Source organism: Hyperoodon ampullatus (genome assembly GCF_949752795.1).
Source record: "Hyperoodon ampullatus genome assembly, chromosome: 1".
NCBI lineage: Eukaryota > Metazoa > Chordata > Mammalia > Artiodactyla > Ziphiidae > Hyperoodon > Hyperoodon ampullatus.
The window spans coordinates 56,011,784-56,028,058 of record NC_136914.1 but is presented as its reverse complement, the minus strand read 5'-3'; the positions used below and the strand labels follow the sequence as shown (position 1 = coordinate 56,028,058).

The following is a 16,275-nucleotide window of genomic DNA, read 5'->3' as shown; positions in this document are numbered from 1 at the left end:
CAATATTTTCCCTCTTTCATGGGGCAACACCTTTTTCAGACTTGAATCTCAAAGATTCCTCAGAATACTAATTACTCAGGATGGTTGTTAGCTGATAACTCATTAGCTTATTTTCCAAGGACTTTTATAGGGTTCTCAAAACTTGAGAATGACACTTTACAAGAGAAAGTAACACACAGAGGGAGAGAGTTGCCTAATTCGTTTCATGTTTGAATAGTACAGAAACAGTATGTCCTTGCTTGAGTCTGGCATCTCTTTTTATCTCATCATTTTCAGCTGCTTCCATGATAATTACTTTTTTCTTTTGTATCTGAAGTCAGAATTACAAGTAAGAGAATTCTGACAGTACCCCTGTAGAGCTAAATCATTAATCTTGGGACATTTATAACACCAAAAAGACCTGTCATTAAATGTAATTCAGCTCCTTAAAAGCAGTTAAAGAACAGCCTTGAACAACAGTAACAAGTACACACACACGAAGTTTATAGGTATACATATATTTATATTTTTTTATTAGTAAAAGGATATTATAGACAAGGCTGTACAGAGTTATATTGTCAGCAGGTGTAAGAAGAAACTCAATTTAATCGTCAGTTCATATCATCTGGCAAGTGTTATAATTATTAAATAAAAATTCAAAAGGTAAATTTTTATAAAATATTTGTAAAGGGATTAGGAAAATAAAACATAAAATTTGCTGAGCACCTAATGTGTGCCAAATATTGTGTAAAATACATGATTTTGTGTATCCTTACCATGTGGCAAGTAACACAATTATTATTTTAACGAAGAGAAAATAAGCTCAGACCAACAAACTCATTTCCCCGAGGCTACATGGCTACTAAGTATTAGGACGCAGACAAAATGTATTTCCCAAGTCCGTATTCATTTCACTGTACTTTATTGCAGCACTAAATTTGAGTGTTAGAATTAAATAACTATGTCTAAAGCTGAGATTCTCAGGTAAAAGTTCTATTTGTTGTATTATAAATAAAAATCAACATTCAGTCTCTCATCCTAGTATGGCATTTATAGTGGTTGAGTTGTGAATTTAGTGATTAGAATCCAGGGAGAAAGGGAGAGGGAGGAAAGGTATCAAGAAAAGTTATAATATCTCAAGAAAGAAATCTCAAAACCGTAGGCTACTGGTGCTATTTCAACACTTTGATGGGACTGAAAAAGCCTGTGTAATGTAGCACATTTTTATTTTATTGGGTCTGGGACACAGATTTGGTTTGTGTTCCTTGAGGCTGTTGTGTATGAGCAAGTCACTGCTGGGGGGCCTCCTTGCCACCTGGTGTCTAAATCTAACCCTCCTCTTTGCTCTATTGCATTCACGGTAACTCCCGCCAGTGTCTAAGGAGATCTTTTTAAATATTTTAATGTCATCTTAGTATATTTTATTTGAAGTAGTGTAGAATAGTCATTAAAAGCAGATTCTGTAGCTAGACTACCTGAGTTCAAATCCCATCTCTGATACCTAATAGCTGTGTCGCTTGATAAAATATATATTTAATATCTCTTTCCCTCAGATTTCTCATCTGCAAGATAAGGATAATAATAATTCTAAATTCATAGGATTATTATAATGATCAAATTAATTTGTGTATGGGATAGTACCTAGCACATAGAAAATACTAAGTGTGTTAACTACTATTATGGACCATACTATATGCTATCATTGTTTTCATCTCTTAAGTTAACCACAATGTCACGAGACTTATTCTATAAAAATATAAAGGAGAAAAGGATTAAAGGGAAAGATTTTGGTCATGAAAGGGGGAATAATATTAAGTTATCAAAGATTTAGGGGCTACAAAGTGCAAAAGATATAAACAAGCCTTTTGTTTTATTTTTAATCAGTAGCAGAAAATACCAAGTCATTTCAAAGATATTCTCTGTCCCTAAAAAGATAAAATAAGTCCACGAAACTTATTTGATATTTTCTATTATCAAACCAGATCTCTATTTAGTTGAGCTGTTACTGATCAGCTGTATCATCTCCTTGCTTCTCATGCTAATCAGGAGAAGGAAGGGAGGGGTGGATGCCAGAAATTGAGAGACGACAGGGAGAGGAGTGAGAATCATGGTTGGGGCAGTATCAAAAATGGCTGAGAGGTTTGTATTGTACCAATAAATCAAGTTTCAGAGGCATCCCTTTCACTTGTTAATAAAATTGTCTATGGCATCAATATCACTGGGTTATTTCAGCCTTTCTCATTATACCGTCTAAGCTACAACTTAAGAGATTAACTGGCAGACTGTCTACTTCAGAGCTTGGTCTGCCCTCCTTTTTGAGGACATAGATTATTATTGTAACCACTATTTATGAAAGATTTCTGGCCTCTTGTTTCCTTAAAATATTTCCAAAGTCTACCCCCTCCTCCTTGGATATCTTTCTCTGCAGGATCCAAACTCAATGATTTAAGACACAAGTGGCTGACAGAGATCCTGAGAACCCATTATGAAAATGAAGGCAGAAACAACCTTTGAATGTATTTCCAATTTAAAAAGCCTTCATGACATAGCACATTTCAGGCTGAGAATGTTAAAAATTTATCATAGTTTCAGTAATTGCAGCTTCCTCTGGAACTTGGCATAATATGGAATCATTTGTAAAATGTATATTTTGTCTGGCATTCAGTAGGAAGCTTGCCAGGCAATACATTTAATTAGGAGCATGAGGAAAAGAGAATAATTGTAGTCTGTCACAATATATTATTGTTACTTTTAAGTTCTATATGTGTTTAATTAAGATAGTCGTCTCATAACAAGGTGTGTATTTAAAGCTAGAGGTAATTTCCTTTTCATCAGCCCAGGGTTTTTATACAGGGAAATATATTATTTTGAGTGGAAGGGTACATTAGCTACATCCCTTAGATAAAACTCTTTGTCCATTGTTTAAGCTAAGTGAGCATTAACCCCTCTCCTTAGTAACAAATTTTTTCCGTTGTTTAAGACCTTGAAAATTGATGCATTGCCTTTTGGGAACTTGGACAGCTTTATTTAAGTTTAACTTTCTCTGGAGATGCATAGACATAATGAAATGCAGTGCCTGTCTTGAACATAACCATGTACATAACATCTAGTCCTGCCTGATGCATAAAGTAAATTTGATAAGAGCAAGTCAAAAAAATTGTAATGATTAATGTTGATTTTTTAGAAGAATTCAAAGCAACTTGTGTCAGCAGATTCAAGGAGGAGAAGTATGGTGATAACCATCTACTGAGGCCAGGTTTTCATCCTCTTAGCCGTGAGGTCCCATTTTTACAGGAAAGCTTGCTTGTAATGTATGAGAGGCCCCATGAATAAAATGCAGTGAAAGGGCCTTTTTGACATACTAGTCACAAGTGATTTGATGTTCAGGCTTTCAGGTGTAGAATACTCTGATCATTTTCCTTTGCATGAATCCCTCTATCTTGTATTAGTATAGAATGATAGTCCCTATGTGAACAGAGATTTTTCTCTTAACAATACATCTTATTAGATTTAACATCAGGGCATCTACCCTCAAGACTGGTCCAAGACGTAAATAAGATATTGGACAAAGATTGTGTCCATTCCCCTTCTCTTCAACTCCACTGTATTTTGGCCTCTCAAAATCTCCCTTTCCTCACCCTGACTGGCTTATTCCTTCTTCCCACCTTCCTCACTCTTCTTACTCCCAAAGCATCAAAACAGATGGCAAAGCATCAAAACAGTTGCATTAGTGAGTGATTTCTTCAGGGTCCTATTCTCTGCTAGGAACAAGGAACAGAAACCACATAATTGGAATCGCCAGTGTGTTGATACTCAGTAGAGGGTTAGGAATTGGACATAAAGGAGTAAGGAGAGGAGCAGTTTTAGGTGGATGGAACATTTATATTCATTCAGGTCAGTTATTCCTTTATTTTTGAAGAATGAGAAGACAGAAAAATATCTCCTTACCTTATCCCACTCCAACTATGTAAGAAGTGTACTTCTTTCTTAACTACATTGCAATTCCCTAAATAAACCTAACTTTTATTCCACGGCATTAGAAACCAAAATTATCTTAAAATAACAGGCACAAAAATAACAACTTATTGAATGCTTACTTCGTTTAAAACAATGTTCTGAGTACTTTGTGGAAATGAAATCATGCAGTCCCTAGAATGACTTCATGTGGGGGCTGCTCCTATTTCCTTTCACTGGGAAACTGGGGCATAAAGTGGGTATTTATTTTGTTTGACTTACACAAATGGTAAGAAGCAGTCTGTTTGGGGAAATAGTCCAAGATAGTGTGACTCCAGATTCATGCTCAACTACTCTGATATTACTAGGAGATAATTGTGTAGGAGAGGTAATGTGATAAAAACAAAGTACAGTTAACCAAAAGTCTGTAAAAAAAAAATTAAAAATAGGAGGATTAACAGCATCCCTGCTAATCAAAGTACACTGTTGAACATATAAGATGTCCAAAATCTCATGTTTCCACCCAGAATGGAGAAAATACCTTTGCCTTCAGGGGTCTACATCCACCAAAAGTATCTCTGGGCTAAGGTTTATTGTACAAAATACATGGGAAATGAAGATCAAATGGAGTCCATCTTCTTGGCAAAATATCCTGAATCTTAACAAAATAGGCCTTTAAAAAATTTTTTTTCATTTAATACTGGAATCTATTCATGGCCTGTATAAAACTAAGTATGTAAAACCAATGGCTTATACTTTGGGGTACAAATCTTGTGTGTGTGTGTGTTTGTGTGTGTTTGTATCTTAGCATGAACCACTGCAACAAACATGTATTCTTTTATTTTAAGGGGGAAAGGACCACTGAAGCATACAACTGATGTGATCTATGCAGCTAAAATGATATCAGAATCAGGATCAAGGATGGACGTCCTTGCTCGGCAGATTGCCAACCAGGTGAGTTCTTTACAAATGGATGTGATAAAAGTTCATGGTAATTGCTCTCTGTCATTTGACATTGTTTAAAACAAAGTTAAATTTTTACTCTGTTGGGTTGTTTTTTCCTAAATTATTATTGAATTATTTTTAATTTTTTTTGCATAATTAACACACAAGTAGTGGAAAATTTATTCTGAGGAAGTTTATTTCTTGGTGCTTTATTGTTACTACTATTATCATTATTATTATTATTTAGGGCTGAATTAATTTTAAGATTTTTGAGCTTCAAATATATTCAAATTATTCTAAATATCAGCTTTATGAGTTTCAGATATACTCAAATTATTTTAATTGGCTGTAATACCCAGTGTTAGTATTCTTTTTCTTAATATCTCAGATTTCTTATTTTTGCTCTTCAAAATTAGTGCTTTTCAAAAGTATGTTAGGTTTTCTGTGTAAACAATATGTTCTGGCATTCTATGTAAAACTGTGAGACAAATAGTAATTAGTAGAATACTGAAGTGAAGATATAAAAGGTAGGAAGTATTTAATCCTTATAGATGCTCTAAATACTTGGTTTCCTTTCTTTAGATTTCTGATGTCTCTATTCCAGTTTTCTAAGCAGCAGCTACATTATTAGAGTTACCTTTTGCTTAACTTTAATTGAGAAATCTGTCAGTCTCTTTAGTTAATGTACTGAGATATTCAATTACTATTTCAAAATGAGATATAGTATTCCTTTGCAGGTTTTACATTATTCAACTCTATAATAAATATTTATCTATCTTTGGGGAAAAAAAACACTTGTCTTTTTTAATCTGAAACTACTTCATATCTTTTTTGTGCATATACTTTAAGAGAAACTTTATTAGGCTACTTATTATTATTTTATCTTTTTATCCTCTTTTTCTTGGAACCTGAGGAACTTTCTCTTATTAGATATTATACTTTTGGATATAAGGGAAGAGAAATAAACAAGGAAAAATAATAACAGAGACAAATATTTTAAAACGTTCTTGAATATATATATATATTCACATATATGATCATATATATTTTTTCAAGTTCTTGCTACTTTAAGCACTATAAACATGTTATTAATCTTTTTAGTATTCAGCATTTACAGTTAAAAACAAGCTCTATTCTAATATAATTCAAAATCTATTATGAATAAATGACTGAAGCCCAAATCTGCCCATGGTTTTCTGTGTTTTAGAATTTTATTGCATTCACTTTTATGAGACAAAATAATAGTAGGATAAATGAAACCATAATACATTAAACAGATTTATGTGTTCTAATAACTTTTAAAATACTTAATGATTCATAGCAGTGTACTTCTGTTTATTTTAGAATGCACAATTTTCCAAGTCCAAATAATTGTGTCACTTTGAAGTTGTCCTTTTCTTCTTTACTGATATTCTTCTTTAATTGGATTAGGTCACCTTGCAGTAGGTACTTCTATAACATAGATGTATTAAATTATGCTATTGTTTTTAACATTATTCACGTTGCATGGAAGAAAGCAAAAGTATTGTCTCACTTCCATATAACTTTGACATTTTAAAAGAAGCTTAAAGAAACAGTCACTGACTAATGAAGAATTATGGATGACTCTTTGACCTTTTCTATTTCATATAGTAAAGTAGTTTCAAATGATATATTTAACTTTCATCTGAATAAATATGGTTCTGAAGAATCAGAATTGAATCACTTATTATAGTGACTATCTGGGAAGATTCTCTATGATTGTGCTTTGGATATTTTTTGATAGATTTACATAAAAAATTTAGACAAAAATAATTACTGAAATTGGTTGCGGAATACAATTGAATAATGTTAATAAGCAAGGCAATTTTTACAGTGTCAATGTGTATTATGAAAAAACCCTGCCAGAACATTGGTTGCTTTTAATTTTGAACAAACTAATAGCCCAAAAAACTTTTAATAATTTTTATGATGCTTTCCAGTCTGCTTTTGGCTAGAGTGTCAGAAGGTCAAACATCAATCAATTTTCAATTCTGTCCAACATGGATTTGTGAAATATATATATAGTTGGGCCAATGTAGTTTCATTCTATAAAGTTTCAGAGTCAAAGTTCATATGTAGAGAGAATGAAATGAAATCAAATTGAGACTTCTAGTTCTGCCTTCCTGGATTTTTTATTTTTAACCCTTCTTCCTTGTCTTGCTTCCTTGAACATATGTTTATTGTATATAACTACATACAATTTACTACTCTGGCATTACCATTAGGTAGCTAGGAAGAGATGATTGAAAATCTTCTGTTGTAACATACAGAAGTATAATGTAAGCTAACTTGTCCCAATCACTCAACATCTCCTGGGTTTAGAATTATCTTGACATGGTGAGGTAGATTTCATATGCCATCCAAGACCATGTTGTTTAAGTCCTATAGAACTCTGGTACAAATCCTGTCTCCATTAGCCAGTATATTCTTGAAAGTCAGGATGTTGTTAGTTATCACAATTCTTAAACATTTTCCTCATGAATAAAGAGAATGACAAGTTGGAGAAGTATGCTGCTTACAAATTTAGTATTTCGGACTCTTGGTACACATCTCTATTCTTTGACTCTTCACGGTAAATCATCATGTTAGTGGGTATTATAAATTAGATGAACTGGAAAATACCTCACAAGGTAGGAATAATACACTGAAAGATCTCAATTAGTCACAGAAGCAACCTACCCCAAATAGAAAAGAGGTGAATAGGAAACAAAATAAAATTAACATCTGCTCAAGTGTTTTGTGCAAGAAGAGGACAAAATTGGACTTTCTAACCCCTGAATGTTGTGTCTGAATCCTGATACTTCTTCACTGTAAATTTTCCAAAGCAAAGATATCCAGATTGTTGACTGGGTACTCCCACCTAACCATAACAGGACACAATTAAAATGAATTTTCAGTGTTAAATATATTGAAAGACAAAACTAATTTAAGAAAGTTGACATTTAAAAAACAAGATAAAGAATTACAAGGCAAATCATACACAATGCACTCAACTATGAACAAAACAATCTCCAAGTGTAATTTATATTGATATTTTGACAAAATATTGTTGGCGGCTAGCCTGATTTGTATTGTTTCCTGCTGATGTTATGAGTAAAATAAAAATGTAATAAAACTACACTAAAAAGAAACTTATGAAGCATTAATTATATCATTCTAACATGTCCCTTAAGAATATAACTTCTAGATGCATCTTGTGACAATATTTGTATTTTGATACAATTATTTGTCTAAAATTTATTTTGAACAGAGAATTTGATACCTAGATTTGTCCTCCAGATTAATGAACCCCTACTTTATAAAAATGAATGCATGGCAGGTTCTCAGAAATTAAATAGGAATAGATAAAATACTGAAAATATTTTATCTGTTTGCATCCTTGAAGTAAGAGTTTCCTGTTAAAAGGCATGCTGCTTTACTATTTTTCTTTTTTATTGGGTCTTTGTCATTTTCCCATTGAAACAATACCTTAAATGCTTTGAGGGTGATTATATATTCAGTTTTATTTCATGTATGCAAAACTATAGCCTTAGGTTCCCAGAATAAGGTGTTTTAGGGTCTAGGAAGAAGGGGCTATTTGGTGTAAGAGGGGAAGACGAAAGATGAGGAAAGTTTCTCCTTACAAGTGGCTGGCTGACTTTAACCAAAAATTCCAAATAATCAAAATTTGTCTGAATTACCTTTCCACTATCCTTTCCATATCCATATTCTTTATACAGGGTAAAACATTTGTATAAGTTTATTTCAATCCAGTAACTCTTCAGTTGACACATTTAAGGTTTCAGGGAGGGAGATGATGTGTTTTGAGTTTTAATCTAATACATAGGGAAGTCAATCCTTCTGAGAATTTCTCATGGAAGTCAGCATAAACCAGAAAAGTAGGTTGGGCCAGAACTTTATACCTACTAAAGGAAAGGAGCTTTGATGAAGATGCAAAATATCTTTGTCTTTAATTTGCATTAGTGTTCAAAGGATATGTCACTGATAGCAGTCTCTCAATGATTGTATGTCCAAACCAAGTTGAAACTAAAAATGAATTTGAAGCAGTTCTTAAGCTCAGAACTATTTTAGGGACTTCCCTGGTGGTCCAGTGGGTAAGACTCTGTGCTCCCAATGCAGGGGGCCCAGCTTCGATCCCTGGTCGGGGAACTAGATCCCACATGCATGCTGCAACTAAGAGTCTTCATGCTGCAACTAAGAGTCTGCATGCGCAACTAAGAGACCTCACGCTGCAACTAAGACCCGGCACAACCAAAATAAATAAATATATTTTTTAAAAAGACCATTTTAGGGACATCCCTGGTGGCTCAGTGGTTAAGAATCTGCCTGCCAATGCAGGGGACACGGGCTCGAGCCCTTGTCCAGGAAGATCCCACATGCCATGGAGCAACTAAGCCCGTGCACCACAACTACTGAGTCTGTGCTCTAGGGTGCAAGTATCACAACTACTGAGCCTGCATGCCACAACTACTGAAGTCCGCATGCCTAGAGCCCGTGCTCTGCAACAAGAGAAGCCACCGCAATGAGAGACCCACGCACCGCAACAAAGAATAGCCCCCACTTGCCACAACTAGAGAAAGCCTGTGCACAGCAATGAAGATCCTGTGCAGCCAAAAATAAATAAAATATTTTTTTTAAAAGACCATTTTAGTCTAAATAAGGAGATGTGACAAAATTTGAACAACATATACAATTTCTGGTAAAACAACATTTAGGCACTGAAAAATGCCAAACTATAATTTCCCAAATATAACTCTCACAAGTCAGCAGGTCCACTGTAGACCATATGAATCAATGTCGTCCTCCATCACGACATCATAAAAGAGTCCCACTGTATTTTTACCATACTTCCATAGATACCCTTCTCTTTTGTGTCTTAGAAACCTTAGTTTGCTAAAGAGCAGCAATGATAGGAATAACAAAGAAGAAAAACGTTCAAAGTATGCTGAGATTTCTGGATGTAGAATCAACTCAAATAAATGACTGACCAAATTTAATAGATGGGAGAGAGGGAGGAAGCACTCTTCATTGAGATAGTTAATAGAACAGGAAAAATGGTTTTATAATAGGCAAGATGGAGTATGAGACAGTGGAGTGTTATATGTGTTGAATGTGAAATCTTGATAAGACAGTGAGATGAGCTGGGGCAATACAATATGTATATGGATTTTCTGAAGACAGGGCTGGATGATAGAGATTTAGTCATGTTTATTTTGTAAGTGATCAATGAAGCCAGAGCAGCATATATTGATACTATTATCCAAGAAGAGGGTAAGAGTGAAAAGATGCCCAAGAATGAAAACTCAAAACACCAATAGGGGTAGCATTGAAATTTTTTAGAAAGCATGTTCGTGAACAAGAGGAGAGAAAGATGGGATTACAGGGTTGAGGGAGGGATTTTGGTTTGAGGGACTTTATGTTGATAGATTCAAGGACAGAAAAAGATATTAAAAGTACAGAAAAAGATGGGATCATGGATGATCTGTGACCCTGAGGAAGGTGAGATGAGACAGCCTCTGGGCTGGAGTATAGGTGGAGAAATGAGCCCTGTGGGAAGGAAAAGATCATGGACACAGAGTGCTTCTGCTCTCACTGGTTGCTTGAAATTTCTACTCTAGAAATTCACAATGACACCTAATAACTTTCCCTTAACAAACTTTGCCAGCTTAGCAGAATTTGTTGTCTGTAATTGCGAAAGTCCTTTTAACTGTGTCTTAAATAAAGTTTAAACTCCATTATGAGCAAAAAAAATAGCTAAACTAATGGAATAAAGGTCTTTAAAAGTATTCACTTTGCTAATTTACCCTTAAAATTCAAACTGAAAGGTAATAAATGTTCTTCACTTTTCCTCTCATTACTAAATGATGTATTCTGTATTGGTATGAAGCATCTTACTAGAAGAGTGAAAGCCGGTTTAATGTGACAAAACCACTTAGGCTGACATGCCATCTGCTTGTCTGTAGTGAGTGTCCTGGTGGTTATAAAACTTAAATTAAAGAAAAGAAAATACATGAATTAAGAAGCTAACCAGGTGTCCTGGTTAACATCTCCTATCTTAATAAACTGGGAAATAATAACCAAAATGTGTTATGATATTCTACCACTTGATTTGACTAAAGGTCCCCAGCAGAATTCCTTTAAAAGTTTTTTTTTGTGCAAATTTTATTTTCTAAAAAGTAAAGGACATGAATGTTCTATTGGGTGGGCTGAAAGGTTTTTTCCTTAAGATGGCTCTAGTAACACTTAGTAGTAGTCTTTAATTTCATTCGAAACAATTTTGTTAGATCATAGGTGACAGCTGTCTTATCAGTGTGCATTTATAAAAAAGACATCAAAAGTGGTGAATTTTTGTGTAGCCATTTTAATATTGAATATGGAAGAAAAAAAGCAACATTTTCAGCATATTATGCTTTACTATTTCAAGAAAGGGAAAAGCCAACTGAAACACACAAAAAGATTTGTGCAGTGTACGGAGAAGGTGCTGTGACCGATTGAACGCGTCAAAAGTGGTTTGTGAAGTTTTGTGCTGGAGATTTCTCTCTGGACAATGCTCCATGGTCGGGTAGAGTTGAAGTTAAATCAAAACAGTAACTGAGAGCAATCAACGTTATACCATTTGGGAGATAGCCAACATACTCAAAATATCCAAATCAAGTGCTGACAATAATTTGCACCAGTTTGGTTATGTGAATCGCTTTGATGATTGGGTTCCAATGATTGGTTTTTTAAGGGAAAAAAACCTTCTTGACCATATTTCTGCATGCAATTCTCTACTGAAATGTAATGAAAACATTCCATTTTTAAAACAAATTGTGACAGGCGATGAAAAGTGGATACTGTACAATAATGTGGAACAGAAGAGATCGTGGGACAAGCGAAATGATCCACCACCAACCACACCAAAGGCCAATCTTCATCCAAAGAAGGTGATGTTGCATATATGGTGGGATTGGAAGGGAATCCTCTATTACAGGGGTCCCCAACCCCCAGGCTGCAGACCGGTACCAGTCTGTGGCCTGTTAGGAACTGGGCCACACAGCAGGACGTGAGCGGTGGGCGAGCGAGCGAAGCTTCATCTCCCGTTGCTCACGTTACCACCTGAACCATCACCCCCGCCACCATCCGTGGAAAAATTGTCTTCTATGAAATTGGTCCCTGGTGCCAAAAAGGTTGGGGACCACTGTTCTATTATGAGCTCCTTCCAGGAAACCCAATGATTAACTCCAACAAGTACTGCTCCCAATTAGACCAACTGAAAGTGGCACTGGACAAAAAGCGTTCAGAGTTAGTCAACAGAAAATGCATAATCTTCCATCAGGATAATGCAAGACCACATGTTTCTTTGATGACCAGGTAAAAACTGTTACAGCTTGGCTGGGAAGTTCTGATTCATCCGCCATATTCACCAGACATTGCACCTTCGGATTTCCATTTATTGTGGTGTTTACAAAATTCTCTTAATGGAAAAAATTTCAATTCCCTGGAAGACTGTAAAAGGTACCTGGAACGGTTCTTTGCTCAAAAATAGAAAAAGTTTTTGGAAGACAGAATTATGAAGTTGCCTGAAAAATGGCAGAAGGTAGTGGAACAAAAGGGTGAGTATGTTGTTCAATAAAGTTCTTGGTGAAAATGAAAAATGTGTCTTTTATTTTTTATTTAAAAAACCGAAGGCACTTTTTTGGCCCACCCAGTACCAATCTAGGTCCCAAAATTTTTCAATTAGCTTTATGTAAAAATATAAAAGGTGAGGAAAACATAATTTGATTTTAATAACGGAGGTTTGGCAAATAGTAGAAGAGCATTCTTAAAGTGGGAATGATTCATTCTCCTGGTTCTGCTTCTGGGCATCTAAAAGTGACTCAGAAAGACTTTCCAAATGTCAATAGAAAAGAAGGCTTTAACAAGTCTTATAGTATGGAATTTACCAATCACTATGTTTTTCATACTTCACTTATAAAACTACCATCTTTAGGTGTAAACAACATTTTCATCAATTCTGGGAATGAAGGGTAAATCTGGGTCAAGTAACTTAATTTCAGAAGTTCAACTTCAAATTTTCTACTCATTTGACTCATTCTTTGCTTAACACAATTCTAGACCCTTCTAGCATGGCCTTGAAAGTGTCTTGAGAGAGACTGTATGTTTTGCTTAAACTTAGGTGATTGCAACATTGGTTATCAGTTAACAATCTAATTATTAATTTGCAAGTTTGATTTTATCAGAAGTTATATAGTGGTGCTGGTCTTTAAGGAGCAAATTCACACTAATCCTACCTACAATATACAGATAAGAGTGGCAATTTAAGCAACCAATTTACAAATCAGAGTGGCAATTTACTGTTTATATATATAAGATAAAACTGGCAGGAAGACTGATATTGTTCCTAGACCTTAGAGGTAGGGATTGGAGCCAGATCATGTGAGTCTGAATACCAGCTTTACTATTTCTCAGTTGGGCAAGTCAATTAACTTATCTATGCCTCAGTTTCCTCCTTTGTTAAGGAGGAAACTGAGGCATAGAGAAGGAGGCATAGAACTTGCCTCATGAAGTTGTGTGATTATTAAAAGAGTTAATATAGGTAAAGCACCTAGAAGAGTATATGACAGATAGAACACTGTATGTGTCAAAGATTATCATTGAGTCCATCCATAAGAACAAACAATAGATAAGACCATTCATTACTCAGGATAGACAAAGCAATGTTTTGAATGAATGTATTAAGAGATCATTGTGCAGTGAATGAAACAGAGAAAACTCAATTCAAATCTTTAGGCAAATCATAAATTCTATCCAAAACCTAGCTTGCAAATATGCAAAATGACAATAATTAGATCTCAGTAAAATGGCCCTATGAATACTAACTTAGAATTATGCATGTAAAGGACATGGCACAGTGCCTGACACATAAGAAGTACCTAATAAAGATCAACTTCCTGTCGTGGTAAAACAATGACATGACTTGCCTGTCATCATTATAGGTAATTCTAGGTAGCTAATTTTTGTCTTTAAAAAAATCTAAGCAATCTTCACTTCAAAATAGACATAGTGTTCCCATAAATTCTCTTTTTCCTCGAAACTATGCAACCTATGGTAATCTGTGATTAAAAAAAAAAAAAATTCACTCCAAATTCTCCTAAGTTCAGCGACTGAAAATAAAATGGATTTAAAAGCAAGTAGATATGGATTCAAATACTGGCTCTAGCATAAGCTCTTCAATCCTGGGAAAATTATTATGCTTTCTAAACTTCTCATTTCTCATGTGTAAATTGGAGAAATCCCTTCCTTTACTTGTTTTTTGCTTCTTCTTCCTCCTCCTCCCTTCCCTTCTCTCTCTCTCTCCTTTTTTTTTATCCTTTCTCTCCTTCTCTTTCTTCTTGCTTAGTTACAGTTTAATCCTCTTGATGACACTTGTGGGAGTAACCTTTCTTCTGTGTTAAAAATTTGAGAAACGCCCTTAATATCAAGGTCTCTCTATCATCTTATCTGATTGTCTCTCTGGCTGGTTATTATGTGTCATGTCATCTGTCCATGCCTATCTAGCAGGTTGATAGTATTTCTGCAGAAGAATTTATATCTTTGCTACCTTTGTTGACTAAATTTTACTCAAAAGTCACATGTTCTCATCTTGTCCACACATTCTGGAGCTATGTAGATTAGTCTATTTAGCAAATATAAAAGAGAACAAGATTCTCAGGAATTTTTCAACAACACTCCAGCTTACTAACTACTGTGTAAAAGTAGAAATGCATGGAATAATTTCAGGTCTTTCATCCTGATTTTCAGTTTTCATTTTAGGCTATTAGAATTAAAGCTTTTTAAATAATAACATTTTTACTACTATAGAAATAATATAATTTAAGTAATATATATTAAGATATGTAAAATATGAAGAGTGAAAAATATTGATTATATCATGTTTATTTACCATTTTCACATATTTATTTCCCACTATGTTTTAAACACAAGCATAAACACATATTTTTTACATACTTTGATTGAGATAGTATGTGAAATTTTAAATGCTGTGTTTTTTACCTTCCAAAAACATTTTCCTTTGAAAATATTTTTTTTTTTTTTTTTTTTTTTTTTTTTTTTTTTTTGCGGTATGCGGGGCTCTCTCCGTTGTGGCCTCTCCCATTGCAGAGCACTGGCTCCGGACACGCAGGCTCAGCGGCCATGGCTCACGGGCCCAGCCGCTCTGCGGTATGTGGGATCCTCCCAGATCGGGGCACCCACCCGTGTCCCCTGCATCGGCAGGCGGACTCTCAACCACCGTGCCACCAGGGAAGCCCTGAAAATATTAATTTTTGAGACTGTATAATATCACATTATATAAATATGTATCCTTATTTAATCTTTTCACTATTATAGAATATTTATTTCCAAATTTTGCTATTGTAAGTAAGGCTGCAGTGAATTGAATATCTTTGCATATAAGTTACAGTTCATGTTTCCATATCATTATGAATGTTTTTAAAGTGAAATTAAGTCATCGGGGATTTAAAAAAATCTATTCTAATTGCATAGGAGAAAGAACACAAACATTAAACACTGACCACAGATATTTATCATGTTATGATTAACCACAAAGCTCTACTCCAGGAAATTCCTTACAGAAGCTAACATAATGTAGGAGACTGTTTTTCATAAAGAAATTTAATACATCTCTAAAACATGTATGCTGCCTCTTTCTTGGCTCCAGGTAGATCCACAGCTGTTAGCCAAGGTGGAAATGATTTCTTTTCTCAGTAATAGCTAAAACCATTAAATGCTGAAAGTAATAGAACATAATATATGTTTTGTTGCAGATGTTTTTAATGCCCATATAAATAACGAAGGACAGGCAATGCAGAACTGTGGGTCCCAAGGAGTATTCTAATAGCAACTTTAGATGAAGGGAATAATTACATTTTAAATACTTCTTCAGATTTACCTAAAAATGAAATCTAAGGCTTCTGACTTTATCATAAATTAAAGTCAATTATTTCATGTACCTTTTCATGTCTGGAAATTCCTTTACTACTTCTTCTGTCTATGCTAAAGTAGTTAAGGTTGGAACATGAAGAAACTCTTCTAATGGTGGAAGCATATCAGAATCTACATGGCCTTGGTCGGAGAAATGGGACTCAATGCAAATAAAGTCAGTGCATTATAAGATACTTGCAATCTCAATATTTAATTGCTCTGATATATTTACTCTTTGTTTTGCTATTTCCATTTTTATCTCATGCATGTTTAGTGCCCAGATCCATCATGCAAACAGGACTTGTTGGCCTACCTGGAACAGATTAAATTCTACTCTCACCAGCTGAAAATCTGCAGTCAAGTTAAAGCTGAGATCCAGAACCTGGGAGGAGAGCTCATCATGTCAGCAGT

The 16,275-nt window shown here is 34.6% G+C and overlaps 1 protein-coding gene across 1 annotated transcript in view; it reads left to right on the top strand.

Moving 5' to 3' along the window:
• CTNNA3 (catenin alpha 3) overlaps positions 1–16,275 on the top strand; it is a gene marked incomplete at both ends in the record, with an annotated part of 1,638,358 nt that overhangs the window by 1,568,324 nt on the left and 53,759 nt on the right. Inside the window, 2 exon segments of the mRNA XM_079710492.1 lie at positions 4,782–4,887; positions 16,139–16,273. Coding sequence (XP_079566618.1) covers positions 4,782–4,887; positions 16,139–16,273 — 241 coding nt within the window.